Source organism: Stegastes partitus, unplaced genomic scaffold, assembly GCF_000690725.1.
Source record: "Stegastes partitus isolate 25-593 unplaced genomic scaffold, Stegastes_partitus-1.0.2 Scaffold430, whole genome shotgun sequence".
Taxonomy (NCBI): Eukaryota; Metazoa; Chordata; class Actinopteri; family Pomacentridae; genus Stegastes; species Stegastes partitus.
The window spans coordinates 201887-229590 of record NW_007578161.1 but is presented as its reverse complement, the minus strand read 5'-3'; the positions used below and the strand labels follow the sequence as shown (position 1 = coordinate 229590).

The window sequence follows — 27704 nt, the reverse complement described above, 5'->3', positions numbered from 1 at the left end:
GGCAGACAGACGACGCCTCGGCAAAAACTTGAATTAAAAAGCGCTGCATCCACAGTCACAGAGCCACCCCCTTTACTGTTGAGTTTCATTCAACCCTTCCTATTGCTGACAGAGTTGTGACAGTCAGCACGGGGCGGCAATAGAGTTTGATCCGAGGCAGAGGCCTTAGCATTGTAATGAAAGGGACTCTGAAGCTCACAGAATTGAATTTTTATTAGCAGTATCTGGGGAAGAATAAAATTGAGGAACATTAGATACAAGCTGTATGAAAGTCCGGGACGACAGTATATTGGATTTTTGACATTTTCTGACAATGGTAGATTTCAGACGTCTCCAGCTGAACTCGGGGCGCCCGCGCATACATATAGCACAAGAGTAATCCTGTGATTCTTGAGGCTTGTGTAATAAACTAAGCCAGTGATTTCTATGTTAGAGGTCTGTGATGAAACCGATTCAGTGTCACGCTTGGATGCCAGGTTATCACACACCTTCCTGCTCCACAATCCTATTCAATCTCTTTCTCTCATTCTCACCGCTGTGAACCTGCTTCGCCGTCTCCGGGAGCAGCTTTCCATTTCTCGCTACACCACTGAGAAAGAGATTCAAGGTTAATTTAGTTCATTTAGTTGGTAAAAGCTGCACTGAGTCTTTGTATGGCAGCACAATGCTTTCTCATCTGTTTTATTTAATTTTGCTTCCCTTCTCTGGTACCTTCACTGCAGATGCGCGCACACACACACACAAGAAAAAAACCCCTTTACAACAAAAGACAGAAGCAAGCACATAAAGGTATTTGCTGTTCATTAGCCGGCACAAAGGGCTGCACAGCCTTGCAGCTACCTGTAAAAAACAGGCCGTGCTGGTGAACAATGAAATCTAGTGCTCTTGGATGCTTCTGGCTGCTTTGACTTTCCAAATCAATATTTTACTCCCACAGTCAGAAGTCTGCACACACTTCAAAGCTAATGAAGTGTGCATTCAAACAAGTTGGCAGTCACGAGAAATACAATACCGGGAGTAATCCAGGGACACTTTTCTAGATTAACAGACTGCGAGTGTGTTGAAGGACAATATTATAAATGGAAAAGTAATTTGGAGACTGAAATATTGCAGAGCAGCCATTGTTAAGAACTGAAATATCTGTCTAAGCACACAATGGTTTGTGTATGTTTTAGGTTGAGTGTTAATTTAAATATCCAGGAGGCTCCTGCCATCTATACTGTGAATTACCAGGCGACTACAAAGATCATAACCTCCCCTCTTTGGCTCTGTGCGGACTGTTTGCAATGAAACTGGGACACATTACTGCCCAGGCTAAGTTCAGGCCTCTCCATTATTCACTGTCTCATCATCTCTGAGCCATTACGATAGCCTCAGCAGCACTGGTGTGATCGAGGCTGACACACTCTCTCCACACTTGTACTCTTTTTATACCTCTTAGTGGAGGGAAGGTCTGGAGGAGCCAGACTTTTCCATCCTGTCCTAAGCGCTCACAAATGCAGGCTGTGTATTGGGGGAGGGATGGGAGGTTCGTAAACTGTTTGCCACCTGAGTCTATTAAGAGGTGAATAATGGAAGAAGTCACAGCTTTTTAGTGCCCCGTGGCGGCTGACAGCAGCTGTTTAACACCCCAGTGCTTAAATGAGGAATTTAGGTTTATCTGTGTTGTGGAGATTTTTAACTCTGATGCGCAAATGTGTGTTTTGTGTATTTTTCATGACAACAATAGCAGGGAATTGATTGCATGTTCTGCTCGCGTGTGATCTCAGTGGTGACTAAGTCCCGCGTGGTCATTGTGATGATGTCACCGGCACAGAGGAATTCAGGTTACCACGTTAAGTGGGCGTCCTGCAAGCAGTCAACACGTCCAGGCTTCAGTCATGTCCCTTTGATCACACTGTCCAGCCTTTGTAAGATGAGAGCTTGTCCACCCTGCTGCAGTAGAAACTAGAATGTTATTTTATAGTTTTCCAGGTTTTTCTCAAAACACAGACCTCATTGTTCAGCATCCTGTGCAGTATGCAATTCAAGCAGACTATCAAATGAGAGTTAAAACTAAGGATCCAGCAGTCATATTTAGTCTACAAGGTGTGTCAGAAAAGTTCCAGGACTGGTGTCACAAAAGCTATATTTCAAACCCAAATTACAAGCTACCAGTTTTCCCCTTCAGACGATCAACCAACCAAAGAGATCCTGCAGCGTTCGCTTAGTTCAGAAGAGGCGAGAGTTGTGTCAGGACAAGTTGTGGCTGGTTCACCATGACGACGCCCTGAGCATCCCACACTTCCCGGCTGAGAAGAACATGCTGGAGCGACCTCCCTACTCACCCCACCTGGCTCCTTGGGATTGTTTCCTCTTCCCCAAGCTCAAGGGGACCCGTTTAGAAGACGTGGATGACATCAAGATGGCTGTGACGATGGAGCTGTGGAGGATCCCTGAAGAATCCTTCCAGGAGTGCATGGTGGTAGAGAAGGCTGGGGAAGTGGGTTAGAGTCCAGGGGGATTACTTGTAGTTTGGATTTGAAATCTATCTTTTGTGACACCAGTCCTGGAACTTTTCTGACACACCTCGTATATATTCTTCTTATTTGTCAAAACCTGGTTCCTACATAACCCGCACTGTAGTTCACCTGCCATAAAGGCAGAGATTCTGTTGTGTGGTAGCAGCAAGTGAAACCTTCAGCACTAAAACCTGTCCACATGTACAATGACTCAATCATCGCTTTGTAGGTGACAGATGGTTGCTAGTGGACATAGACTCCAGTTGCCTAGGTAACTCTGTTGTATATTTCCCAGTGCAAACATTTTCACGTTCACTTGTCAAACATACGCTTCAATAGTTGACCAAAGTTAAATTTCTTTTGGTTCATATATATATATATTCACTTCTGCAGACGTTTTGCCGACATCTGCGGTGAAGCTCAGGGCTGAAGCTTCCTGTAGGACTTTGCCTCACCTGTCTGAAGTGAAGACACACCAAGTAGCAGAAGTACACAGCGTCACTGGCTGTTAGATCCTCCCAGGTCTCCACAGATAGCCAACTCACACAACGTTCCATACGCCAGTGATTCCAGCAACACAGAGCCTACATATTTGACGGTTTTGGTCCGTCTGCGTGTTGTGAGTGCAGTTGTGCAATTAGGGTTTGTTGCAGACCACAGTGACGAGCAGCTGTTCCACTTTAATGCGGTTTTAGGAACCTGTTTCCTTCTGGTAAACATCTGGGGACCTCAGTGATAGCAATCAATAGCATCCTTCGCTCACGCTGGTAGGTGGCTCAATGGCGTCATCTCAAAAGATTGACATTAGTTTTAATTTAGAAACTGTGCCAGTGATTATTTTGTTGCTCGTCGCTACATGTGAATTTCATTAACTCTCCATGACGTCTGGTCGCCAGATTGCTGGTGTTCTGTACATTTTCAGACCTTTAGGCAGACAGGTTTCCAGTGTTGACTAAAAGGACATCACCTGACGCAATTTATTGTACTCCACACAGCTTTCTTTAGAGGCACATACAGAATGGTACATCCTGATACCTGTAGACAGACTTTGATGTATAGGATCGATGGAACTCCCCTTTAAGACTTGTGAATGCACTTCGGTTTGGTTTCATCTCTTTCAGATTTGCACGGATAAAATTGATCCATTTCGAGTTAGCCTCTGATTTGAGGTTGATTTTACAGCTCGCCGACACTTCTTCTCTCATTAAGGGCTTGCAGAGATCAAGTCAGCCTGAGGTGCGGCTTATCTGATCCAGACGACCGGCTTGTATACCGTCCTGGTCTGATTGATTAAAATCCAGTCCTCAATCTGCTTCCTTGACACTTGTTAAGGACTTCTGCCTGGGTTTCATTCCTGTATTGATTATTTCGGGGGTTATGCTGCTCTGTGGTACCCCATTCTAGCTTTGTGTCCCAGTTTCCTTTAAATGCCACCGCTTCAGTGTAAAAGAGACGTGGCCCTTCGGCTGCAAGCACACGCCTGCGTCTTTGTGTTTCTTCTACAAAAGCCAAGAATAGTTTGATAAAGAAGGTCATTATAGTGCCATTAGGCAGTGAGCTTTGAGGCGTTGGGCCCCTGCAGATGAAACATGGGCTCACTCCGGGCTGGGAAGGCTAGGTACAGGGTTGCGATAATCAAAGCTGAGAGGAAGGCCCTGAGTGAACTCCACAGAGAGGCACTACGGGAGGCTAGACAAACCACACTCAAGAGGTATCGCTCCTTTGCTCAATCATACCTCTTTCTTTGTTTCCTCCCCCTCGCTCTACTTTCTCTCCACCTAACAGTCATCCCCAAAGCCCCCAGTGTGCAACTAGAACATCACTGAAAGCTTCCTGCCTCCTCATCCTCATTCGACTGCAACCGTTCACTGCCCACACAGACCATCGATTTAATACTCATACAGCTATTGTATTGTAGCTCACATATGAGCACTGTTTTTCCACTGACCGTGAAGCCGCTGCCTTTGAAAGTAGGAAAACTGACATCCCCTGAAATCAATACGGCGTAATAAAAGACATGTTTGTTGTGTTTTCAAGTGAGCTACCCGCTATCACGGGTTCAAGCTTTTCCAGTAACCTCAGCTCTCTAAACCTAAAACAACTATGACACCTGGAATTGTAATGGAAATCCAGCCAGCACTCAGAATGACTAAGAGCAGCAATGATAGCCTGTAGCGCAGTCGATAACTGCTTGGCAGCGCGAACTGGGAGACTTGACTCAATTTGTAAAAGTGAGCCACTCTCTGGCTGCATGGGTGCTGAGGAGAGCGTCTGAGAAAGTTGATCACTGCAGAGGAACAGCGGGGGTTTCTTTTTACAAAGCCCTGGAGTTTTGAAGTAATGCGTGCGAGTGGATTTAAGGAGACATGAATCATTTTCCATTAGACGGTTCTTTTAATTGCAGGTCATCTGTGCTTTTGTTGTTCAATACATTAAAAGCTGTTGTGCCGCTGCTGGACTTCTGAAACTACGAGGTCGTGATTTATTTTTATAAACGTAACACGAGGCAACAAATCATACGTCTCAGTGCAAATGGAGGTACTTCAGCACTGATGAAGTGTCTGAATTACGCACTTGACTTTGAGTCAGACTGCTTCTGCCAAACCTCTACTGCCACCAAGTGGCTCTCAGTTAGCATCAAAGTAAATGACACATATCTGGCCATTAGGACCCAGGAGCTCTGTAGTGATCTGGCTGGAGTTTGGTTATCAGATTGGAACATATCTTTTAAATAGGTTGTCCAAAAAAAAACAAAAAAAGGATTCTGAAATCAGATTAGATCACATAGTCCAGTGTTGGTTTTTAGGATGTCTGTGATCTAATAAAAAAAAAATCTGAATTATTCTAATCCCAGGATGGATTTCTGGAGCAGAATGTAATAACACTTAAATATCTCCAGTAACATCACATAGTACACATTTATTCTGTTTTGGACTTGTTCAAATGTTACGATAACAAAGCAGATCAAGGCCACCTGCTGGTATTTGAACACTTTAATCGACCCCCTACAGACTGCCCTCCCTGTTCTTCTTTACATCGCTGGGAGCCCACACTGTGACAAATTTACTCCCATTCACAACACCGGTAGTCCAAATGTGGTAAAACTAAAAAGTTTATATCTGGATCCAATCCAGTGTTGCTTTATAAAAACAACACAGAAGTAAGATGGACGATCTGATCCTGGATAGCAAAATTTGGAATATATAAATCCAGATAATTCAACAACTGGGCTGATGATGGTAAAGGGTCAGTTCAATAAGATGACAATAATATTTGCATTTAGTTACATCCTGCAATTGACTGCCATTGTTTTCAGAGATCTCGCTGGGTCTGAATATCTGTCTTGGTCAGAAGTATTTTAAGAAGTACACACTGAAACCACACATGAAGTTCTGCTTTCTTCTATTTGACTTGGGTGGTGGCAAAAACAGATGTCGGACAAATAAACGCAAAGCTATTTGCATGACTGAATTCCACTACAGAACCTGAGAAAATCTGTTTTTTTAAAAAGTGTTTGATGTGAGCTGGACCTGATAGCTGAGTGGTCAGGACACATACCATATGTCCATATATACCCCGGGCAGTAGATGACTGGCTCCAGGCCAAGCTCATTGAACCATTGGCTACGTGTAATACTCCTACTCTAAGTGTTCTGTCTCTCTTCACTGTCCTACGAAATAAATCTTAAAAAAATAAAACAAAGAGCGTGCTACAGTCAGTGAGATTTCATCTGTGAAAGAATAACTTTCACTGTGTTTCTGTTAAATCTTTCTTCTCTGTCTTGTGTCTTCTCTGCAGTTTTCATCATGGCTGCCGGACTGCTGGTCTACCCTTTCGGCTTAAACTCCTCACTGGTCCGCTCCTTCTGCGGCGACTCCGACATCTACTACGCTGGCGAGTGCCAGATCGGCTGGGGCTACATGCTGGCTATCGTCGGAGTCATGCTCACCGTCTTCTTGCCCTTTTTTGCCAAATATGCACCGAAGGAGCAACTGTCCCCCACCCCTCTGCCCACGCTGTTATAGTCATGTCTTGTTTTTTTTTTACGCCCTCCTGACCATTCTCGCTAACCTGGGCTTGATGTCACGGAAGGACGCCTGCATCTTGTTTCTGAAGGCGATGCTACTTGGGAAGCCCCACTCAGCGATAACTAAAGCTGACGCTACGAGAACAAACACTGTCTTCCTGCATCTGTTATGTAATTAATTCAACTTCAGTTCGTTTAAATGGAATGTTTTATGGTACGTTAATACTTGGTGGTTATAAGTTTTTACCCTCAAACCTGTCATGAGTTTGACAAACGTCTTCGGAGATGACGCAGCTGCAAGATGCAAGGACTGATAAAGAAACAAACATAGCAAGTATTTGCTAAAAATGTAAGTGTTTACCTTTGTTTTGTTTTTTTTGTCGAAACAAGAACATATGTAACATTCCAAAACAGACTGGAATTCGTCTGCATATAAAGAGTGGAAGCATGACTTTATGTGGCAGTGTGACTCGAGCAATCAATGTTTCAGTAGGAGGTTTTGAAGAACACTAAACTCAACAAGGGAGCGGTCAAAGATTGGGACAATTTGTGGATTTAGACCCAAAATCTAAAGGAGCTGCATCTACAATGTATAGTGCTGGACTGTAAATATGATCTGGATTCAACAGATCTGATGTTTGAGGTTTCAAAACAACACATTCAGAAGAGAACTCCAACGCTTTGAGGGATTTTATTTTATTTTTTTCTTCTTCAGACTGTTTCTGCCCTCCAGTCTCGTGAGCAGGCAGCAAACCAGTGGGAGTCAAGAAGACGTTTTAGCTTTCAAAGACATTTAGTAACTGTCGCAAAGAAAAAAACAGGACAATAGACACAGCATCAGACCTGCCGAGAGGACAAACGGAAACTCTTCTCTTTTCTCTAACAAGGAAGCGAATCGTGATGACAAGTAGTTGTTTCGGAGTGATATTGCATCCTTTTGTCGACCCTTTTTCCCAGATTTGTTTGTGTAACTCGCTTGTTTTTTTTTTCTGTCTACAACACACAATACTAAACACTCTAATTCAGGAAAAAATGATTGCAAAAGGCAGGGAGACGTAGGAATTTTGTCAAAAAAAAAAAATGCATGAAAAGACGGCTTTGTTAACGGTAGAACAATTGATCTAGATTTTAAACGTGATCTGACCAACTTGTGCCTTTTAACATAACCAAGACAAGTGTTTAATACAATTATCAGGTAATCATCTTTTTCTGCTGAAAAACTGTGGATCCTGTTGTGTGATTTTATTTTCTTTCTATTATGTTTTTTTCCTCTAAGCGGTAAAGTGTTTCTCCTGTACTTGATGCAGTATGATCTCATTAACTTGAAAAAATGTTCTGGAGGGGGGAAGAAAAAAAAAAGATGACTTCGAATCCTTGGAGATGATGGCAGACAGATCGAAAGGAAAAAAAAAAAAAAGTAATATACTTGTGTTCAATTAACGCCCTGAGACGTTTATGCCAATTACCCAGAAGAGGTAAATCACTTGAATTGCTGTATTAAAAGGTTGTGACATGCAGCTAACAGATTAATTCCTGGCATCCTTGTCTTATGTGATTTAGAATTTGAGTGGTAGAGGAGGGGGGAGCTGTACAAACCGAACCTCGCCTTTTGGTCATCGTTGCTGAGCCGACACATTAATTCACCTTATGTGTAAAAAAAAAGAAAAAAAAAAAGACGTGGCTTAAAATAACCCGCTCCTCAAATAAGCTAATGTGTTGGTGTGTTTTCCCGTCAACCCATTCCTCCTTTTTAAAGCGCCGGCACCGTTCCCGTCATGTTCCAAGGACATCTACTTCTCCACTTACCGTCCCTGTACACTGCCAATTTCATCGAGCTAGACTCCCCGTTTCTAGTGGGTGTTTATGTGCGTATTCGTGTTTACTAATGGGTTGCTTAATTCGTTAAACTTTAAATAAATTTGGGTTCCCATAATAACATGTCCTGACATTAAGAGAAATTACTGTGATTATGTTGCCATATATGAGAGAAGATCAGGAGAGGACTGTTGGTATTGTATTGGACCTCATACTGTGCTTGACCGTGTGGGAATGACTGGCGTGACTGCACTGGACTTATTCCCCTATTCGTTGAACCATTGTGTGTAAAGTCTCAGCACTGGTGAAACTGTTTTTTGGTAGAGTAGAGTTATTGTTTTTTCCATTGTGATGTTTGACTGTAAATAAACTAACTGTACTTGATATCACATGTTATTCCTAACTGCCCCGTTTTTCAAAGATATATTTTTTAGATATTACCTCATCGTGTTTTTGCTTTTACCCGAATTAACCTCTAAACGATGTTTGCTGTTCTGTGAATTTTCTTTGTAATAAAAAAAACATATTTCATAACTTATAAAAGGAGAGGCTTCACTTGGCGTTAAAAAGGTTTTTGGTTAAATTACTTTTATGTATGTTGACGAATAAATACAAAAAAATGTGAGAACATGTAGAGTACAAGCAAATGGAAACAGCGCCCTCTACAGGTCACAAACTTGAAAAATGTTTTTGAGAACTACCAGGAACATCTTAAGAGGATATAGCACTAACCTTGGCTCTCATGTACCCCCTTCAAACACAGATATTCTACAGGTGAAGCTCCCTGCTCATGCCTAGACTTCGCTCAGTGATTTCACCAGCGCCCTCATCTCTGCATCACAGGCTTTGACAGCCTCCTGGGCATTCCTCAGCTCCGTGGGCAGGCCGGGTCTGACGGAGAAGCACATCAGGACGTCTCTGCTGCGGTCGTAGTTGCCCACACAGCGGTGGACCTGACCGCGGATGAGACGGGGCAGCACCTGCTCCTGTTGGACAAGAGGTAGAAATGAACTGCGGTGGTGTTTTATTACCAACAGATGCAGATTTTTAAGTTTGATCGAAAAGCCTCTAAATTCAAACCAAGATGAAAGTTATGGAGTTTCTTTATTCATTCAAGAGCATAGCTTTTCAGTCTGGGAGTATTATTTCTTCAGTCTACGTTCAGATTTTGCAACGTTTTACATCAAAACTGTGGCCCTGCTTGGGTGTAAATCTGCTCCTGCTCAGAACTGTTTCTCTGCACTTACATATATTACTGCTGCTGCGCAAATGTCCTATGTTTTAGTTTTAATGGCTCTCCTCCCACTCAGAATACTTGAGTGAAACTTGTGCTCTCAATAGGACGCCAGCTATGGCGCAGACTAATGAAACCGTTGCTGCCTCCATGCTGGCGCGCTCGCCTTCCTTCTTACAGCGTCTCTTACAGCCCGTTGCTTTGTAAACAGAGAAACACATCAGTGCTCGTGTTGTCGTTTGTGGCCCACTAACAATGCTCACACTATCCATCCATCCATCATCTATACACCACTTAATCCTCACTAGGGTCATGGGGGGCTGGAGTCTCTCCCAGCTGACTCAGGGTGAAGGCAGGTTCACCTGGACAGGTAACCAGTCTATCACAGGGCTACACTTAGAGACAGACAACCAAGCACACTCACATTCACACCTACGGACAATTTACAATCACCAATTAACCTCAACATGTTTCTGAACTGTGGGAGGAAGCCGGAGGACCTGGAGAGAACCCACGCTGCACGGGGAGAACATGGAGACTCCACGCAGAAAGATCCTCACCGGGACACGAACTGGCGACCTTCTTGATGCGAGGCAACGATGCTAACCACCGAGCCACCTGCAGCCCGTGCTCACACTACTAAACATAATTTACACTTAAAGCCAAGTCGATCATCATAGATGTATTTCCATGATGCCTTTGCCAATTAAATTTTAAATAAGGTGAAATGAAAATATTTACCTCACGTCCTTGATTTGGGTGATTAATGTCGGCAAGTGATTTGCTGAACAAGGTTAAACAGGATGCTGCACAAAAACAAACAGACCCAGTCGTCTCCTCTAGACAGGAACACATGTGATATTGGTCTTCTATTATATGCAGCTATTACAGTAAAAATTCTGCTCCTGCTATATGTGATAACTCCAAACTTCCTTAGAGAACACATGTGAAACTCATACAATAAGCCCTGGAGGGAGGCTGGGAGTGAACGAGCCAGATTAAACAGGAAGACCTCGCGCTTGATAAAATAAAAAGGACAATAACATAGTTGCATACAAGATGTACACACCAACAGGTTTACTTGTGCAATGATTTGACTAAAGTGCATCATAGCCATCATACTGAACATGGATAACACATGTACATTGTCCTCTGACAACCTAACGTCACATTCATTTGAATTTTCTTTTCCCAACTCACAGTTTCATAGAAGACACACTGCACGACCTCCTTTCCATCCCTCATGAGGAAGTTCTTGGCTCCGTAGCGACCCACTGTGACCGCAGAGTCTAAAGTAGCTGAGAGAGAAGCGCAGCCCGTCAGATTGATGGTGCTTAAAAATACTCAACAGCCCACAGCAGAGACAACAGCGGCTGCAAATCAGCTCACCAAATATCTCAAATAAGCAATGCACTTTGTCTTTGAACTGGCTCCAGTGTCTCATGCCATCAATAACTGCTGTCAGGATCCGCAGTGAGTTCTTAACGGCTGGCTTCGCTGGAAAAGCTTCCCGCTGTACACAGTAGAAGCAGCCAAATAAATGGCTGCACTGATCACTAACAACAGTATGAAACATTAAGGGCAGATTTGTGAAACATCTGTATATTATTACACATTTTCCATATCAATTTCCACCTGAGTTTGAGTTGGTCGAGCAGTCTGAGGTCGATTTGAGCTCCTTTTTCCTTCAGAGGAAGACGTCTGTGGCTCAAAGCTGTTAGTAAATTTCCAGGAGTTGCTCTGTGGCTGCACAGCTTGAGCAGGGGGCCTCCTGGGTGGCGGGACAGGAGGAGGAGGAGGAGGAGGAGGAGGAGGTCTGGACTGCTGAGAATACTGAGATGATTGCATCTGAGAGAAACCTGCATGGGGTGTCGGCTTGCTTTGTGCACTCTCACCGCTGCGAGGGGTCTGATATTTGTTCTGTGTGGAATTAACACTGGAACCGGAAAACTGCTGTCTGACCGGGGCGCTGGGTGGTCCGGCCACAGAGCTGAAATGAAAATAAGCCTGTTGATGTATTGTCATCTAAAGTGAAAACCCAGCATGCACCAAACCTCTGTCACAAGTCTCTTTCTTTTTACACTCGTGAGATGATATTTGAATATCTTTAGGCTATGTTTTGAACTGTTATCTCTCCAAGACAGAAAATGAAGTTACTGTAAAATCAAGGCTCAAACATCCGTGTTCATTGTCTGTTGCTCCTAGAAACAAAGCAGCAGTGTCCACACGTCTGCTAACTTATCCATCAGGTATCTTGATTGTTATCTAAATACCATTTTTTGAGCTGTCAAAACATAAAAACATACCAACACCCTGTGGGTCTAACATTGCTAATTCAGATTTCTGAGCAGTTTTCATTGTAGATTTTTTAAAATGAGTTAAGCTTCACAGTATCCCACAGTAACAGTCAAACAGTTAGTAAAAGACACCTTCTGCTTTCAGGTTTGTATGGATGTGGAACAGGTCTGTAGGCTCTCGTTGGAGGGGCAGCTCTAGGAGCAGGTCTGCTGCTGCCATACTGCTGGGGTGGAGTAGACTGAGGGATGCCTTGTCTGTTCCACGGGTGGCTTTGAGGAGCAGCAGGAGTCGAGGCCTGGTAGCATCCATATGTACCTGTGGAAAAGTGCCCCGTCAGAGGTAAAACTCCTCACAAATCCCAGCCTCCTCTGTATGTACCTTCAAATGCTTATCTTCCTTCACAGGCAGCCAGATTCTCATACTGTTCAACAATGCAAGTTAAATGTCCTGACAACCTGTTATGCAGCTGGAGATAGTGACTTTGAGCAGACAGACGTTAAATATTACAATCCATTCAACAGAAAGAATTTGTCGCAGATCACTAAAGTGCATGTCTATTTTTCTGTGGGCGTATCGCCACCTAGTGACAGAAATACAGTAAATGCATATAGGCTGAATACTTCACCTGGTGTGCTTTGAGATGTGGCTGAGCTGGTGCTCGCCATGTATTCACTGTGGGAAAAGAATTCATTCTCAGACGGAGTCGATGTCAAAGGAATTCTGTTCCTTTTCTTCTGGTTGAAGAGTGGCACAGAGAGGCAGCCTGGTGGAGACAGAAGAGAAAACACAAACAGACATCAGGTCATAGACAGAGATTATGGATCGGTATTTACAACATGTGCATGTGTTGTCACAATAAACACATCATTGTGAAACACCATCGTAGTACTTACTGTTGAATGTGTGATTTCTGAATGTGCACAAAGTTGAGCTTTTAAAGTCCCACGGTTTATAAATCAATTAGGATTAATTACGTGTGTTGACTCAGCAGGGATAACATTAAATGAGAAGTTAATCCACAGGAGAATCAATATTTAAAAGGATGCCTGAGCGCCTTACAGTTTTATATTCCATTATCTTTTAAAATGTCAAATGGTGCTCCTTTGCAAAAAATACATTTCCACTTTACCTGAAGGAGGACCCCCCAGGAAGCCCAATTTACCAGCATAATACTTTTTTCGTGAATGAAAGAAAGAAAATACAACCTGGCAGGAATCAGAGCTATTTCTATAAAGAAGTGAATGCAGTTGTTCAGTGGTTCTCCTGCTAACCTGCTGTGGGCCTCGGTGGCTGGTTCTCCTGCCTCCTCATTGCGCTGGCATGCAACTAGCAGGAACACAAAAGGCCTCAAGAACAGGTGTCCTGGTCAGTGGTCCTGAAAACTGAAAGGGTGTCAGGTTAACTCATTTGGAAGAAGCGAAACCAGCTTCTATTGCTTAGCTTGTTAGCTTAGCAACATAAGTTAGTTAGCTAACGAGCCGGTGTTAGCCGTAGGACAGCTAATCTAGCTAGGTTAGCGTCACAGCTGGAAAATACAGGTACCGGTTGTAGCTGTGTTGTTTTTACTACCTCAAAACGTTATCTATTAACGTTGTACATTATTAATAATTTGGGTTTTTGTCGGTAAAAGTTCACTAAAGTCCAAACGACAAAAAAATTGTTCAGCACCTCGGAAAGCGGCACGCGCCAAAATTCAGCGGCGAGGATGTTGCCTTCAGGTTCCGACAAGCAAACTCGGAAGTTGTAGTTACGGCTGATAACAAATAATGACAACAGCATCTTGTGACTCGCAGTGTGTGTTTTTCATACATTTTTATAACAAGAGAAGGGAGAAGAAAAAGAGAATTAATGTAGTAAGTATTTTAGTGTACTTTCTTGTCTGTAGTGTTTTGTGGTTGGTACAAGTGTTAGCTGAAGACATTAAATGCACCACAGCAGGTCAATGCTTTCTACTGGACTGCTTGAACAGCAACCGCCCTAAGAAATACAACACAACAGATTTAATTTCAAAAGTGTGTTTGGCATTGTAACAGTAAGCTGCTCATATTTACATTTTTGACAAGTCTGCCAAAAAAAAAAAAAAAATAAAAAAAACAACAGCATATTATTATATCCATTAAGTTAAATCCCAAAGCACTTGTAAGTCCTGCATCAAAATGTACTTTATTGTTCACTCTTCAGACAGCAAAGTAAAACCAGTGACCAACAATCCTGAGATAACGCCACAACACACTCTATGTTTTTGTCTTGATTTTGAAAATACAATGGAAATACTGTGACAGCAGGGGATTTGTTCTGTACTGTGGGAAAAATGCCATCTAGATCTCAAACAGTGCAACATTACCGTCCCCATGTGACAATAAAACAGAACTTTGAATGTTTGGATTTTAGTGTGCAAAGCATGAAACAGAAAAACATGTTTGCAACAAAACGCTGCAGGCAACTTGTTGTTTTTTTCATGCAGTGGCTGATTTGGAGATTTTTTTTGGATATTTTTTTCTATAAAACATATTTTCTTTCACACGAGTGGAAAGAAAACATCCAAAATACACGTGTAGGCGTTGATTTTATTCCTCTTTGTGTAACAGACCAGTATGCAAATAGGATAATATCACATTTGTACATTTAAACACAAACCTTGTGGCACAAAGATTTTTCTTTTGCAACAGGGAGAGTTTAATTAATGATGATTTTGGTTACTAAGTTTTACCCCATAAATAGCAGTAACCAATGAACATATATGGAACTTTAAAACACATATTTTTAAAGGTTGTTTGCTCAAATTTTTAGTTTTTTCATACAGAAATGTAGACTTCAGTGGCACTTACCAACACTCGGCGTGTTTTTACTCGGCGGTTTGTCCATGTATCATTCAGAAACTTATTTGTAGAACATCTTACTTGTAAAAACATCATGAAAATTGGTTTTCTTTGTTTGTTTGTCCTTTCTTCAGTGTTTTCTGCTTTATGGAGTGAAAAAAAGAGATATCAAAAACAGCCTTTGTATAAACCTTTGGCTCTAATGTGCTAACAAAATTGCAGCTGGCTTTATCCAAAGTTCAGACAATCAACTAGGGAAGTTTCATGGTGATATCTGTTAGTTAACTTTTTTTTTTTTTACCCTATTCATCTGTGACATCTCCCCTTAAGGTGTGACTCCCTTCATATTACAATGAACTGAAAGAAAAAGCCAGTCAGGACTCTGTGAAGAGACATTTTCAGGGCTGATGATTACACATGCTTTACACTTATTCAAAGCCGTATTCACAGAGACAGATAAAAAAGTCAGACTGAGAAAGGAAAATGACAATAATGCATTTGGGTGATGACAGCATTCAGTTTTCCTCTGCCTGCCCTCCTAATGCGGAGGTAAGATAACAAAACAGAGAGCAAACCAACAGCCTGAATGGCTTCTATGAGACGTTTCAATCGAAGATCCAGCTCTGTCTCAGCCTCTTTGAAATCCTCCAAGTCACAGAAGTAACACAGAAATCCCACCTAAATTCTTATTAAATAACCTGCATATGTGGCTGTTGGGTTACTATTGGTCGTTTTTTAGTAGATGAACTAAAGCAAACAGAGACGAGCCGATCTTAAGAAGAAACCAGGGCAGAGGCTACCAGAGAACCAGCTCAGCACCGCGTTTTGCACAGAGCCTGAGGCTAATCACAGCTTCAGAGGGACTGTGTGACACCACTGCGGAGAGTTCGAAGGCCACTCATTGATCTTCTCTGTCTTGTATTTCGAGGGGTTTGTGAATCCATGGCAACAGTAGCATGAATGGTCTATTCAGGATCACCTCTCACTGCTTCTGAGAAACTATGGATCAGCAAACAACTTGTGTAGTTGATTAGATTTTACTCCCAGCGAGAAAAAAAAACCATCCTCAGCTGCTCCTCGCTGCCCCATGAATCTCTTTCATCTCTAAACTTATGATCTAGCACCATGTATTGTCAAATATTTTTTCATGAGGTTTGTTTATACGAAGCCTGCCAAGATGAGATCGCAAACAGATGCAGATGTGCAGCATCCCACAGTTTTTAATGAATAAGGGGAAGATTTACGAGTGAAATTACATCTCGAACAGTGTTGATGTGGGACCAAGCCTTGATGACAAAGCTGACATCTGGGCCTATATATTGTAAACCAGAGCTTCAGTAAATCAAACCTATTCATCAGCTTCCCAGTATGCTGCATTATGTCAACGCATAGTCTGGTGTCACTTTGACTTAAAGTTCCTCTCCTGCCTTGACTTAACTACTAAAAAGGCGTCTCTGTGTGTTAAGATAAACTGTATTGATCCCTGACTGTGGAAATGTACATGTTACAGCAGCTGAATACAGATGAATCCTGCAAGAAGCAGGACAAGAATTACAAAAAGTACAAAAAGGCTGAAAAATAAAGATCTGAAAAGAGGTCTCATAAGGAAAATGTACGAGGCACGATGGATTTACATGTGGATAAGTACAGCTACGTCATGGTGAGTTTACATACGGATATGCACACATATCACCTGATAAATTTACAAATGTACAGGTATGGTATGAAAAAGGGAATCTTTGACATAATTATTCAGTCATCAGGGTTTCAGTGTGTGCAAGGGTGAAGCAAAATCTGATTCCAAGCCTGTTATCGGTGTCTCACTCTCACTGTATTCCTCTATATTAAGCACCAGGACAGCTAAATTCTCTTCATCTCACAATTCTCTTGTTTAAGCTTTATTAAGTGTTAATTAAATTCTGATTATCTACAAAAAAGTTCTCGGGCATCTTGGGTAAATTTGGACATTTTTGCAGTTTTAGTACATCCTAATTTTAAACACAATTCATCACATGTATGGACTTTGTCAAGTCTTTTAGAAGATGCTGTCATTAATAAACTGCTGTGATAAAATTCAAACTAAACTAGCAATGTTGAAGGCCTGCTATGTAAACTTTGTGTAAAAAAAATATCGACTAAACAAAAAAAAACAATAAGTAGTGAAAATTATTTCCAAAGTGATGCCATATGACAAAAACCCCCCCCAAAAAACATGGTTTATAAAGTTTGCAGAATCACGTATTCAGAGAATACATTGTGGGAATTTGTGATAAGATAAGATAAGATAAGAATAAGACAGATCTATTATCAACCCAAAAGAAATTCTTGTGCCAGACTTTTCTCAGTAAAAAGAAAAAATCCCCAAAACATGAGACTAATGCACTAATAAATAGAATGTAAGCAATAAAATCTAAATATGATACGTGAGATAAATAAATAACTAAGAAGTAATAACAAGCACTGATTAGCTTCAATGATCATGGCCCTCTGATTAAGCACGAAAAACTAAATTACTGATGTAAACATGATGTAGTTTGAGGTTCTGGTTTTGCCTTCTCACTTCCTGCCCTGGACTCAGTCATGTCTGGGCTGCCTCTTCTGTGACCCAGCCCTGGATTTTCCTGTCTCTTCTGGAAGTTTCAGTCACTGGGGTGTATACATATATAAACAGGGTAACGTTCACCAGCATCATCTCACTGGCAAAGCGCACATCCGAACTCAGATTACGGATTTTCTACAGCCCAAACTGGCAACCCGCATGTTGTTCAGGGGGTGGCGCTAGTCCGCAGTAGTTTCTGGAAGGAACCTCATGCTTGCACCATGGAGAAAGTGAGTGTCCTGCACCTCTCCTCATGATTAATACTTCCAAACCGAAATATTTAACAGATATCTATGCATTCGTCCGAGTTGTTATTATTTTAAGCTTCTTTAAAATAGTAATGTGGCGGTTGGTGCAGTTAGTCCGCTGTTTATCCTGAGACTTGAATGTTTGCTAATATCAGACTGATAGCTAGCTTGTTAGCTTAGCATCATCCCGGTAGTAAAATAGCTATTGTGGCCATTTGGCTGAGATTACCCGATTGGGCTTGATTATGTTACCCAACGTAAAATGTTTAAGCAGACCTGGGCTAAACTTTGAGTCCGAATGGAGTGCTAACTTAGTTAACTGACCGTTTGTGCGCGGCTGTGGCTAACTTGGTTGCACAAGGTTAGCTAACCGTTAAGCTAACGTGCATGACTTAAATTTGTCACAGCTGCTTTGTCATCGTAACTGTTCCAGTGAGGTTTGTCTGTCATGGTAACCGTTGTCTGTGTGTTCTCGATATATCACAGCAGTTCTCTAACTGTTTGCAAATCACCAGAAAGCTACTCAAGTAACTCCCCAGTTAGCAAATCTCCGTCCAGTAGCTAGCATTAGCCCACAGTGTGTGAACGCTGTCATTAATTAGGTGACGGACAAATGAAAGCCATGCTCAGATCCCTTTGTACTGATGTTGTGACGGAGCTTAAAGTGCGGCCATCAGTCTGCAGCACATGCTGCAGGGGTATTTTTGGACCCAGTGTTGTCGGCAGCAGCCTGCTCTCACGCCGGAGGATCTTTCTAGATGCACACGGGGTCGCTGTCATGGCTACAGCCGCATTTTGTCGTCGACTGCCGCGACCTCCCGAATTTCCCACTGTTCGGAAGTGAACGTATTTGTGACTATTTGTTATTTTTGAGACGGTACTTGGACTTTTAAACATAGTGAGCGGACTAGTCATCATAACCTACATGGCAGTAACACGAAACACTCCAGTCAATAAGTACTGAGCACCTTCCAAGTCAAGAGAGGGCACTGCGTGGTTATGGTTGTGCTGATGTTATGAGAAATTCAATATTTCTACATGGGTTTTTTTTTGTTTAAATCATTTAAAGAGAGCACTTTCACTTTTGCCTCTAATTCCACGACCTCTCTGTATTACTGTGTTTTCATTTATGTAGTCTCTTAATTGTTTCTGGTCACATGAATTATTATTGTAAATGATCAGACTGGAGTTTATGCAGAAGACTTAATGCACGCCCACAAGGTACTAATGTGACCAGTTTCCTCTTGTGAAAGCTGGAGTGTAATAGATTTAAAGGCTTCCTTTTTCATCTTGGGCAGTAGAGCCGTTGGTTTTGACTATGGATTATTGTGTGATTATGCAATTTAATGACTAAAAGAAGTGTGCTGGAAATTCAGGATCAGGTTTGAACATTTAATCGACGTCTTATTGAAACTGCAACGTGGCCAAGTCTAATATCCAAGTTGCAGGAGCAGCAATTTTTGGATGATATCAGAATGTGTTGCAACATACCATCAAAAAAAATGAGGCTTTGTGGTGCTACACAGATTTGAGATGACGTATACGAATGAAATGTCCGTCCATTGTGCACAGCAGCTCGGAGAACTTCTATTTATCTGATTTTCTAAGGAGCTGCTCAATCAGCCTTCATTCATACTGCGACTAATTTTGCTAATTAATGTCTAAGTTCTACCTTGTTGGATAGTTGGATTTAAATGTATGAAAGAAAATATGTAAAGGTGGAGGATTAACAAAAAAAATCCAAGTTTGTTTTGCTCAGTGTTCATTAAACTCTCACGACACAGTGTTAGAGGATTCTGTTCTCAGATATATAAAGATGTTCCGTTTGGATCGGGCCAGGTAGCTGTGGAGTCAAAGCCATGCCAGCCAATACTTGTTTTCCACCCAGGATCTTTAATGCACTGCTAGTGTTACCATATAGCTGTTAAATGAAACCAGCAGGGATGGAGACCTGTTTTTTTATTTCCTAGGAGCAGCACGGCGCTTCTTTGTGCTCAGTATGTAATTAGTTGTGTTATATACGGTGCAGACGCAGCGTGAAAACTGGTCAAATTACAACAGGCTACCAACAAGTGACAAAGGATGGACTGTATACCTTTATTATTTATTCTCACCCTCTAGCATCATCAGTATGCTTTGCCTTTGTATTCAAGCTCTCTTCAATATGCACTTCCTGGGAAAACCATCTCGCTTTATATATGTATTACAAGCTACCTACTTGTTATAATCTGAAATAGAGATAATGTTTATTATCAGTAACTGAAATTTAAAAAAAAAACGTGGGATCACCTCTTACAGATTCTTGCTGTGACACTAGACTTTCAGGCTAATGGAGTAAAAGCATAAAATCATATGTTTTCTCTCTGCATCGCTTCTGCACCTGTGTGACACGAACAGCTGAATAGTTCTCGATTCCTTTTCTCAGCTCTGGCAGTAGCAGCTGTGAACGATGTGTTCTCCACGCTCGGTTCTATATTAGGGATTGTGTGCTTGTACCTCTGTGTAAGAGTGGATTTAGAGCCAGAGGTCTGTAGTATTATAAATGTGCCTGTTTTTGCTTCGTAGGTTTCAGCATTGAAAGACCAGGGCAACAAGGCCTTGAGTGCAGGAAATATCGACGAGGCCGTGCGCTGCTACACCGAAGCCTTGGCTCTCGACCCGTCGAACCATGTCCTGTTCAGTAACCGCTCAGCCGCCTATGCCAAGAAAGGCAACTATGAGAATGCTCTCCAGGATGCCTGTCAGACCATCAAGATCAAACCTGACTGGGGCAAGGTGAGATCGTTCTTCCTTCTGTTGGCAAAATATGTGGGAGTTAAAATTGAGAAGGCGCTCTAAAATCTGTCAACTTTGATCAACCAGGGCTACTCCCGCAAAGCGGCAGCGTTAGAATTTCTGGGCCGGCTGGAGGACGCCAGAACAACTTACCACGAGGGACTCCGACAAGAGCCGAACAATCAGCAGCTAAAGGAGGGTTTACAGAACATCGAGGCCCGGCTTGCAGGTAGTAACAATGCGTTATGTCTTTTATTTTACAGAAAAAGAGGCAGAATGATGTGAGATGCGTGTGAGTCACTTTTTGTTCCTACGTGGGCTGAAGATGGCTGCTGACAGGATCGCTAAAGTAACATTGGATTGTGCGTTCGCAGGCTTTCAAAAGCAGAGTAGGCAGTCCACTTGGGGTTTTGAGTGTTGTGATTCATTCAGACAATGAACAAATAGTAGGGGTTACAGATGAGAGAAAGCCGGCGAACATAATCCTCGACCTGTGGAGGATGAGCGCGCATCCTGATTGTTCCTTTGTAGCTGCTAATAAAAAAATGAACTTTTGCTTCACCAGAGAAAACAATGATGAACCCCTTCGCGATGCCCAACTTGTATCAGAAGCTGGAGAACGATCCTCGGACTCGCGAGCTGCTGTCAGATCCCAGCTACAGAGAACTGCTGGAGCAGCTCAGGAACAAACCGTCTGAGCTCGGCACGTACGTGTAATCTGAGTTGTTTTCTTATGTAGGACTAAAGATTGGAGACAGAAGTAGTTTGAGTGGATCATTGCAATGAAAGTTTGGAAAAGTAATAAAAAAAAATGTAGATTATTAGTACAAGATGACCCAGTACGTGTAGGCCCAGCATCATTTCATGTATTTCTTGTCTGAAAAGCAGCCAAAAGCTACCTGGACTGAATGGAAATCCCAGGTTTATGTGGAACACGTGCAAGAATTCTGTGGTGTTTAAGTGCACTTCTTGTTCGACTGATTGTCATGTAGGAAGCTGCAGGATCCCAGAGTGATGACTACACTCTCTGTGCTGCTGGGACTAAACCTCTCTGAGATGGAGGAAGAAGAGGAGCCCACTCCTCCTCCTCCTCCCAAACCCAAAGAGACTCAGCCACCTCCTCCCAAAGAGGAAGATCTGCCTGAAAACAAGAGAAAGGTAAATCATTTGAATCACAGCTGTCACATCTTATCTAATGACGAATCCTATTTCTGAGTTTAATTAATCTCTCTCTCTGTTTCAGGCCTTGAAGGAAAAAGAACTTGGGAACGCTGCGTATAAGAATAAGGACTTTGAAGCAGCGCTGAAACATTATGAAGAAGCGATTAAGCACGACCCCACCAACATGACTTATATATCTAATCAAGCAGGTTGGTATTCTCATACTTTTAAAAACTAAAAGTGGCACATTTGAGCTGACAGGCGCATAAAATACGTAGAAAAAAAAATAGTTTCTCATGTACAGGATTTGTGTGGCGTAGTAAGGACGACTTTTGTGATTGATTGTGTAACAGCTGATGCAGTCGTCCAAGCGTTGTGATGTATTACTTTCCCGTCATTTCAAATACAACCCCAGCTTGGGGGGAAAGATGGCATTTTTACACTGCAGATTGATGGCTGCTTCAGAAATACAACATGCTGACATGACACATAGCCTTCAGTTAGTCCTTTAAATGTTAAATGTGTACTCTTTTTGTTATCATTTCAGCTGTGTATTTCGAGAAGGGAGAGTTTGAGAAGTGCCGAGAGCTGTGTGAGAAGGCCATCGATGTTGGCAGAGAGAACCGGGAAGACTACAGACAAATTGCAAAGTGAGTTGTTGTTTTTTTTTTAAATACCAGAGAGCAATTTCCAGTAATGTCAAAGTCTTTTTTTTTCTTTTTCTCTCTCTTTTTTTCCCCTGCTGTCCCTCACAAGTTAGAAGATCATTTGGGGATTTATGGGACTTGGAACAAATGTTAAAAGTGCAGAACATATTTAGTGTAATCTGGATTAATAACCGCACACATCTTAGGGTCTGGAGGTGTTTGAGTTGTCTGACCACGCAGGAAATCAAACGTGGTTATTGTTAGTCTGACCGCTGTAAAGGAGGGTGAGATATTCATACACAGGCTCACTCTCTCCTGAAAGCTGCATATATTTAATTCATTTATGGATGAGTTAGCCTCTCACTCATCCATCCACACAGAAACGCTTCAATTTCTGCTGCCATGCAAGGTGCTGGCCTGGGGGCAGCTTTGGGATCAGTCTTGCTCAGGGACACAGACTACCTCCTGAGCCACAGACACCACCCTAAGTGACAGAAATGGCTGTGTAACAATTGAATAAAGGCCATTTCTTCATGACCAATGGACTTTGAGAGCTGACAGTGGATGCGTACAGTTTTATTCATGTCAGTCTGCTGTGCACATGGTGGCGTTGCCCCTCATAATGACCACAGAAATACACACGAGACTCCCGTGGACGTTTCTGAAAGGCTGTAATTTAGCTTTTTATCTGATGCAGCAGCGAGTTACAGATTGTAGCACCGTGTCAGTGTATTTTGTCCTGAGGTGCACTGAACACTAAGGACAAAATAAATAGCTGACTTTAGATTCCCACTGTGTTTTGGCACCATGGTTGGAAAGCCTGTAACTACAAATCAGACTACCTTCAGTCCAGCAGCTGCTACATTAATCATAGCTCCTATAATGGTGAAGCATGAAGGTGTGGATGATGGAGACTCTTCTCCTACAGTCTCTCCTTGTAGCAAGCTTGTGTTTTAAGCAGCATTTCTTTTTCTTTTGCATGCACAATCGGCGTGCTTGCAGTGCCAACAGTCATGGTCACAAATTTTGGGCCACGTGGACTCTTGCACACTTGGGTGGATGACAAAATTTACGCCATGCAGACCCTTGTGGATAAGTGGAAAACATTAGAGTTAGAGAAAGAGGTTAAAACAAAAATCACATTTCCAAATCCACTGTTGGAAAGGCCTTCTGCTGTTTGACCGTGAGGCAGACCATAAGCAACCCTTAAGAAGCATGCTGGCTTTCCAGCAACATTTTTTCCAGAGAAACCAGCTGTGGTAAAGAAGAACCACTAAGTGGCAGTGTTGCTCTGCTGCTTCCCACTACTGTGAATACAAATCACCTGTCCCTTTCGACTTAAGAATTTTGTTGAAGAGCATAAAGGTGGTTGTCTGTATTTGTTTCATAGCTATAATCAAACCTCACCAGCAAAGAGCTTTTCCCACACTGAGTTCTTCTTTAGCTCAGGGAACAAGAATGATGTCAGATCACTGCTCGCTCATGTAATAACATGTTTATCGTCATCGGTCTCCTCCTCCTGCTCTGTTTATAGGGCCCTGGCTCGAATTGGCAACTCGTACTTCAAGCAGGAAAAATACAAAGAGGCGGTTCAGTATTTCAACAAGAGCTTGACGGAGCACCGCACTCCCGATGTCTTGAAGAAGTGTCAACAGGTGCAGTAGACGTGGACAATCGACATGCAATTCATTTTATAAAATCTGCATCAGAACTTCACTTAACCTCGATGCTGTAATTCATTCTGCAGGCAGAGAAGATCCTGAAAGAACAGGAGAAACTAGCCTACATCAACCCAGAGTTAGCCCTGGAAGAGAAGAACAAGGGCAATGATGCCTTCCAGAAAGGTATTTGTTGCAGCTGAAGTGCTTGTTGATTCTCGGTTTAAGGAACTCGCATCAAGATGAAACCCTCTTTTCCGTCTTGCAGGAGACTACCCCTTAGCCATGAAACATTACACCGAGGCCATCAAGAGAAATCCCAATGATGCCAAACTCTTCAGTAACAGAGCAGCCTGCTACACAAAGCTCTTGGAGTTCCAGCTCGCCCTGAAGGTACAGCACATCCTCACCGAGCACCTCTGTGAATCTGTGTTTCTCACCTGATTAAAGTGTGTGTGGATTTTACTCTACATTAAAAACGACCTTGATGATCTTGTTTTGTCAGGATTGTGAGGAGTGCATCAAACTTGAGCCAAGCTTCAGTAAGTAGGAAACTTTAAGAACTGTAAAAAAAGGAAAACCGTTAATGCCAAAGCCGTTGTGAACTAATTTAACCCATCTCTCCACAGTAAAAGGCTACACGCGCAAAGGAGCTGCTTTGGAGGCCATGAAAGATTATTCTAAAGCTATGGATGTGTACCAGAAGGCTCTAGAGCTGGACTCTGCCTCAAAGGTACTTTTGTTTGTTTCTGGTTTACTTCTTAGAATAGTTAATTGTCAAAGTAACTGAAATTAAGGAGAATTTTTTAAAAACAACTACACAAACTATGAAACTATTCTCTGCAGGGCTCCGACCATTTTTTGTGTGTGCGAGTTGAAATTTCAACCGGTCGCATTGGTGCAAGTGCACGATGATCATGAAGCTGTTTTGGTGTCGCTGTAACCAGCACAGCCGGCCACTGTGTTAGCCACGGCGGTTAGCGTGTTAGCACTTTTATAGCTTCGGTGGACTGCGGTAGTTTAAAAATTTGGTCTTCTCATGAAATGTGGAGCGCACCTGCATTTGCTGTTTTCTATGAGCGGATCAGCACATGTAGATGCGCTCCACATTGTACAAAATCACTCGGACAAATCGGACACTACAACGCCCCAGTTTAACTCTATTTTTTTTTCGGTCACACACCTGTCTGAGCACACCGCAGCCACCAAGCAGCAGCTATGGAGGTCTGCAATGTGGGGCGTTTAGGGAACATCTGTAAGTTGGAGCATCTGATTGTTGTCAACAAACATCAGATGTTCAACAAATGATGTGTTTTTCCTGTGACAAGGTGGGAGGTGTGACCAAATAAGAAAGTTAGTCGCACCAGTGCCACAAGTAAAAAAGTTAGTCTGGAGACCTGTCTGTGTCTCGAATGTCAACACAAAGTAGAACACACATGAACAAGCCCAAATGTAGTAGTACTTGGTAGATGTAAGTGTTGTATTGTTAAATGGTAGTTATTAGGGATGGGTACTGTTAAGATTTTTTGACTCAGAAGTGTAACAGCACTCCTATTGATTCTTTTGGTTATCTTTAAAAGAAAATTGAAAATGCTCTAATCATTTCAGACTGAACTGATGAACACAACCATAACTAAACAGTCAGCTTGCTAATGGTTGCTTCATCGTTACCCCGTGTTGGTAAAACGGAGTTAGAGCTGAGCTGTGTGCGCCTGTATGCGGCAAACTTCTGCAGTTGCATTTTCTGTTCAATAAGCTGGAATAGGCTCCAGCCCCCTCCTGCGACCCAGCTGTGTATAGATAATGGATGGATTTTCTGTTCAATATGAGTGATTCGTCTTTCTCTATATTCACCTCTCTCCACCTTCAGGAAGCCACAGAAGGCCTGCAGCGCTGTATGGTCAGTCAGGCCATGAGGAACGACAGCCCCGAGGAGGTGAAGAAGCGGGCCATGGCTGATCCTGAGGTGCAGCAGATCATGAGCGACCCAGCCATGCGCATGATCCTCGAGCAGATGCAGAAGGACCCTCAAGCACTTAGCGAGTAAGTCCACCGGCTTTTGCGTCGATGTCGATGCTTTCACACAATGCGCTCGGAAACCCACTAATAATTTGGTCTGTTCCCCGTTTGACCCACAGCCACTTAAAGAATCCAGTTATTGCTCAGAAGATACAGAAACTCATTGATGTTGGACTGATAGCCATTCGCTGATGAGAGACAAGAGCCAACGCGTGGGAAGAAAACTCGGAGACAACAGTGGAACAACGTGCAGATCCCTCCAAAATAATACATGCTCTTTTCTTGCCTTCAGATTCAAAATTCTATCGTTCTTAGTCTCACTGAGACTTTGTGTGTATGTTATGTTTTTGTTCTTCTTTTTTTTTTTTTTAAATCAGTTTCACAACTTTTACATTGTATTTAAGAAAGCATCTTATGTAATCTGGAAATCTTCAGGACTCTGAAATGAAATAACATGTAAAGATGCTGAAATACATCTTAAAATAAACATCACAATGCAGCGCACCGTTAGGCTCAGTGCTTAAAGGGGGAGATCCACCCTGAAGCCGTTCTCGTATTCCTGTCGGTTCGTGCTTTACGCAGATTTAACAAGAACCAGGAGAATTTCTAACGCTCAAATTGTAGATCACACGTTGTCAGCGTTTGTCATCGTTCTGGACGTGTGCGTCTTTAAGGTTTTACTAAACATGGTGCTTTAAAGTTACAAATTCGTCTCCCTCAGTGCTTCCTCTTCTGGTGTTTTCTACGCCTTCAGGTGCAAAAGCTCAATCTGTCCAATCTACCTGTTGAGAATCTTCTATTTTTGTTTTTGTTTTGGATGATAATCAGCTGCCGTCATTCGCTGAACCTAACAGAAGGAGGTGTATCAATAATTCACGTCTGAATAGATCGTTTTTTTGGCTGGCTCCAAATTTTTCCTACGCCTCAAACTAGAGGGCTGCTGTACAAAATACTGCCTGACATCAATGCTTTTAGGATAATGGGAATATTGTGATAGGTGAAGGGTGGATTTACCTTTCTTTGCTGGCAACTATTGGTTGAGTCACTTATTATTTCATGATGCATCTTTAATGTTTTTTTCAGTTTGTCTTCGAGTGCCACCTGTCACCGGTTCCTAATGTGTACACCACCCAGCAAAGTGATTCTCAAGGTGGAAATTGCCAGCCTTTCCTCATTTTAACGGCCTATAAATTGTCAGCTTCACACATACTGATGGCATTAGTCCTCCCACGAAGACAGACTGCTCAGCTTTGGTTCTCAGAAAGGAGATGCATAACATTACTATGGACCTTTTTTTTGTTGCCACACGTGGCTTCTGATACCTCAAAGTCACCACGTTGTCACCGTATTGTCGGTTTCCAAGAGGGACTCAGATGTGTTAGGAATGAATTGTAATGCCTTTTTTTTTTTTTGTTTCCACATATCCACAGTAGACTTACCTACCTGCAATTCTCTATTACCTGTGATCACAGCACAACAGAAATAGGGGTACGGGCATTTTTACCATCCATTGTAATCACAACCTACACGCAGACAAATGTGAAGCTCACATGTAAAAGAAACTGTCCCAAGAAGTGTCATGTACTAATGGAAATCAGTTGTACTGTGAAATATACAGTATCTGAATGTATAATAACGTCAGTGGTGGCTTTTGTTTTTGTCCTCGGAGGTGGTAGAGCTGCATTTTATAGAAGAACACACACACACCAATAAAAAGCACAGTGGACAGATTCTCCATACAAATAGTTCAGTAGATCTGTTTATTAAAGCTTATACACATATAGTAAAGCAACATCTTTAGCACACTGTTATTTGGGTATTTGTAGTATATATTGGCAAGTATACCTCTCCAGAGAGAAGGCATGTCAAAGCTGAATGTATGCCTTGTGTTAAAGTATGTAAA

General features: G+C 42.3%; 3 protein-coding genes across 3 annotated transcripts in view; 2 read left to right on the top strand and 1 right to left on the bottom strand.

Moving 5' to 3' along the window:
• The window catches only part of lhfpl7 (LHFPL tetraspan subfamily member 7), a 134015-nt gene extending 127489 nt beyond the window's left edge, over positions 1-6526 (top strand). Inside the window, exon 3 of the mRNA XM_008286079.1 lies at positions 6300-6526. Within this exon, the coding sequence (XP_008284301.1) occupies positions 6300-6526 (227 nt within the window). The remainder of the gene's footprint in view (positions 1-6299) is intronic.
• Positions 6527-9137: 2611 nt separating this feature from the next.
• On the bottom strand, positions 9138-13186 carry spata22 (spermatogenesis associated 22). The gene is made up of 7 exons (XM_008286078.1): positions 13147-13186; positions 12501-12638; positions 12007-12190; positions 11213-11567; positions 10967-11090; positions 10778-10875; positions 9138-9329 (listed from the first exon to the last, which is right to left on the bottom strand). Exons 1-7 carry the CDS (start codon positions 13184-13186, stop codon positions 9138-9140), a joined length of 1131 nt encoding a protein of 376 aa, XP_008284300.1.
• A 4303-nt stretch (positions 13187-17489) lies between these two features.
• Positions 17490-27437, top strand: stip1 (stress-induced phosphoprotein 1). Its single transcript, XM_008286076.1, has 14 exons — positions 17490-17523; positions 20107-20316; positions 20404-20545; positions 20882-21023; positions 21309-21474; positions 21560-21686; positions 22025-22127; positions 23659-23779; positions 23872-23968; positions 24051-24175; positions 24288-24324; positions 24412-24515; positions 25653-25825; positions 25921-27437. Exons 1-14 carry the CDS (start codon positions 17515-17517, stop codon positions 25991-25993), a joined length of 1629 nt encoding a protein of 542 aa, XP_008284298.1. The 5' UTR covers positions 17490-17514; the 3' UTR covers positions 25994-27437.
• The last annotated feature ends 267 nt before the right edge of the window (positions 27438-27704 follow it).

Bases quoted from the DNA above. Each gene is read 5' to 3' on its own strand.
- stip1 (XM_008286076.1), top strand. The intron at 21,024-21,308 runs GTACGTGTAATC...ATTGTCATGTAG, and splicing joins AAACCGTCTGAGCTCGGCAC to GAAGCTGCAGGATCCCAGAG. The intron at 25,826-25,920 runs GTAAGTCCACCG...TTTGACCCACAG, and splicing joins GACCCTCAAGCACTTAGCGA to CCACTTAAAGAATCCAGTTA.
- spata22 (XM_008286078.1), bottom strand. From the start codon at position 13,186: ATGAGGAGGCAGGAGAACCAGCCACCGAGGCCCACAGCAG. The intron at 12,191-12,500 runs GTGAAGTATTCA...ACTTTTCCACAG, and splicing joins CACATCTCAAAGCACACCAG to GTACATATGGATGCTACCAG. The intron at 10,876-10,966 runs GTGAGCTGATTT...CTTCTCTCTCAG, and splicing joins TTGCTTATTTGAGATATTTG to CTACTTTAGACTCTGCGGTC.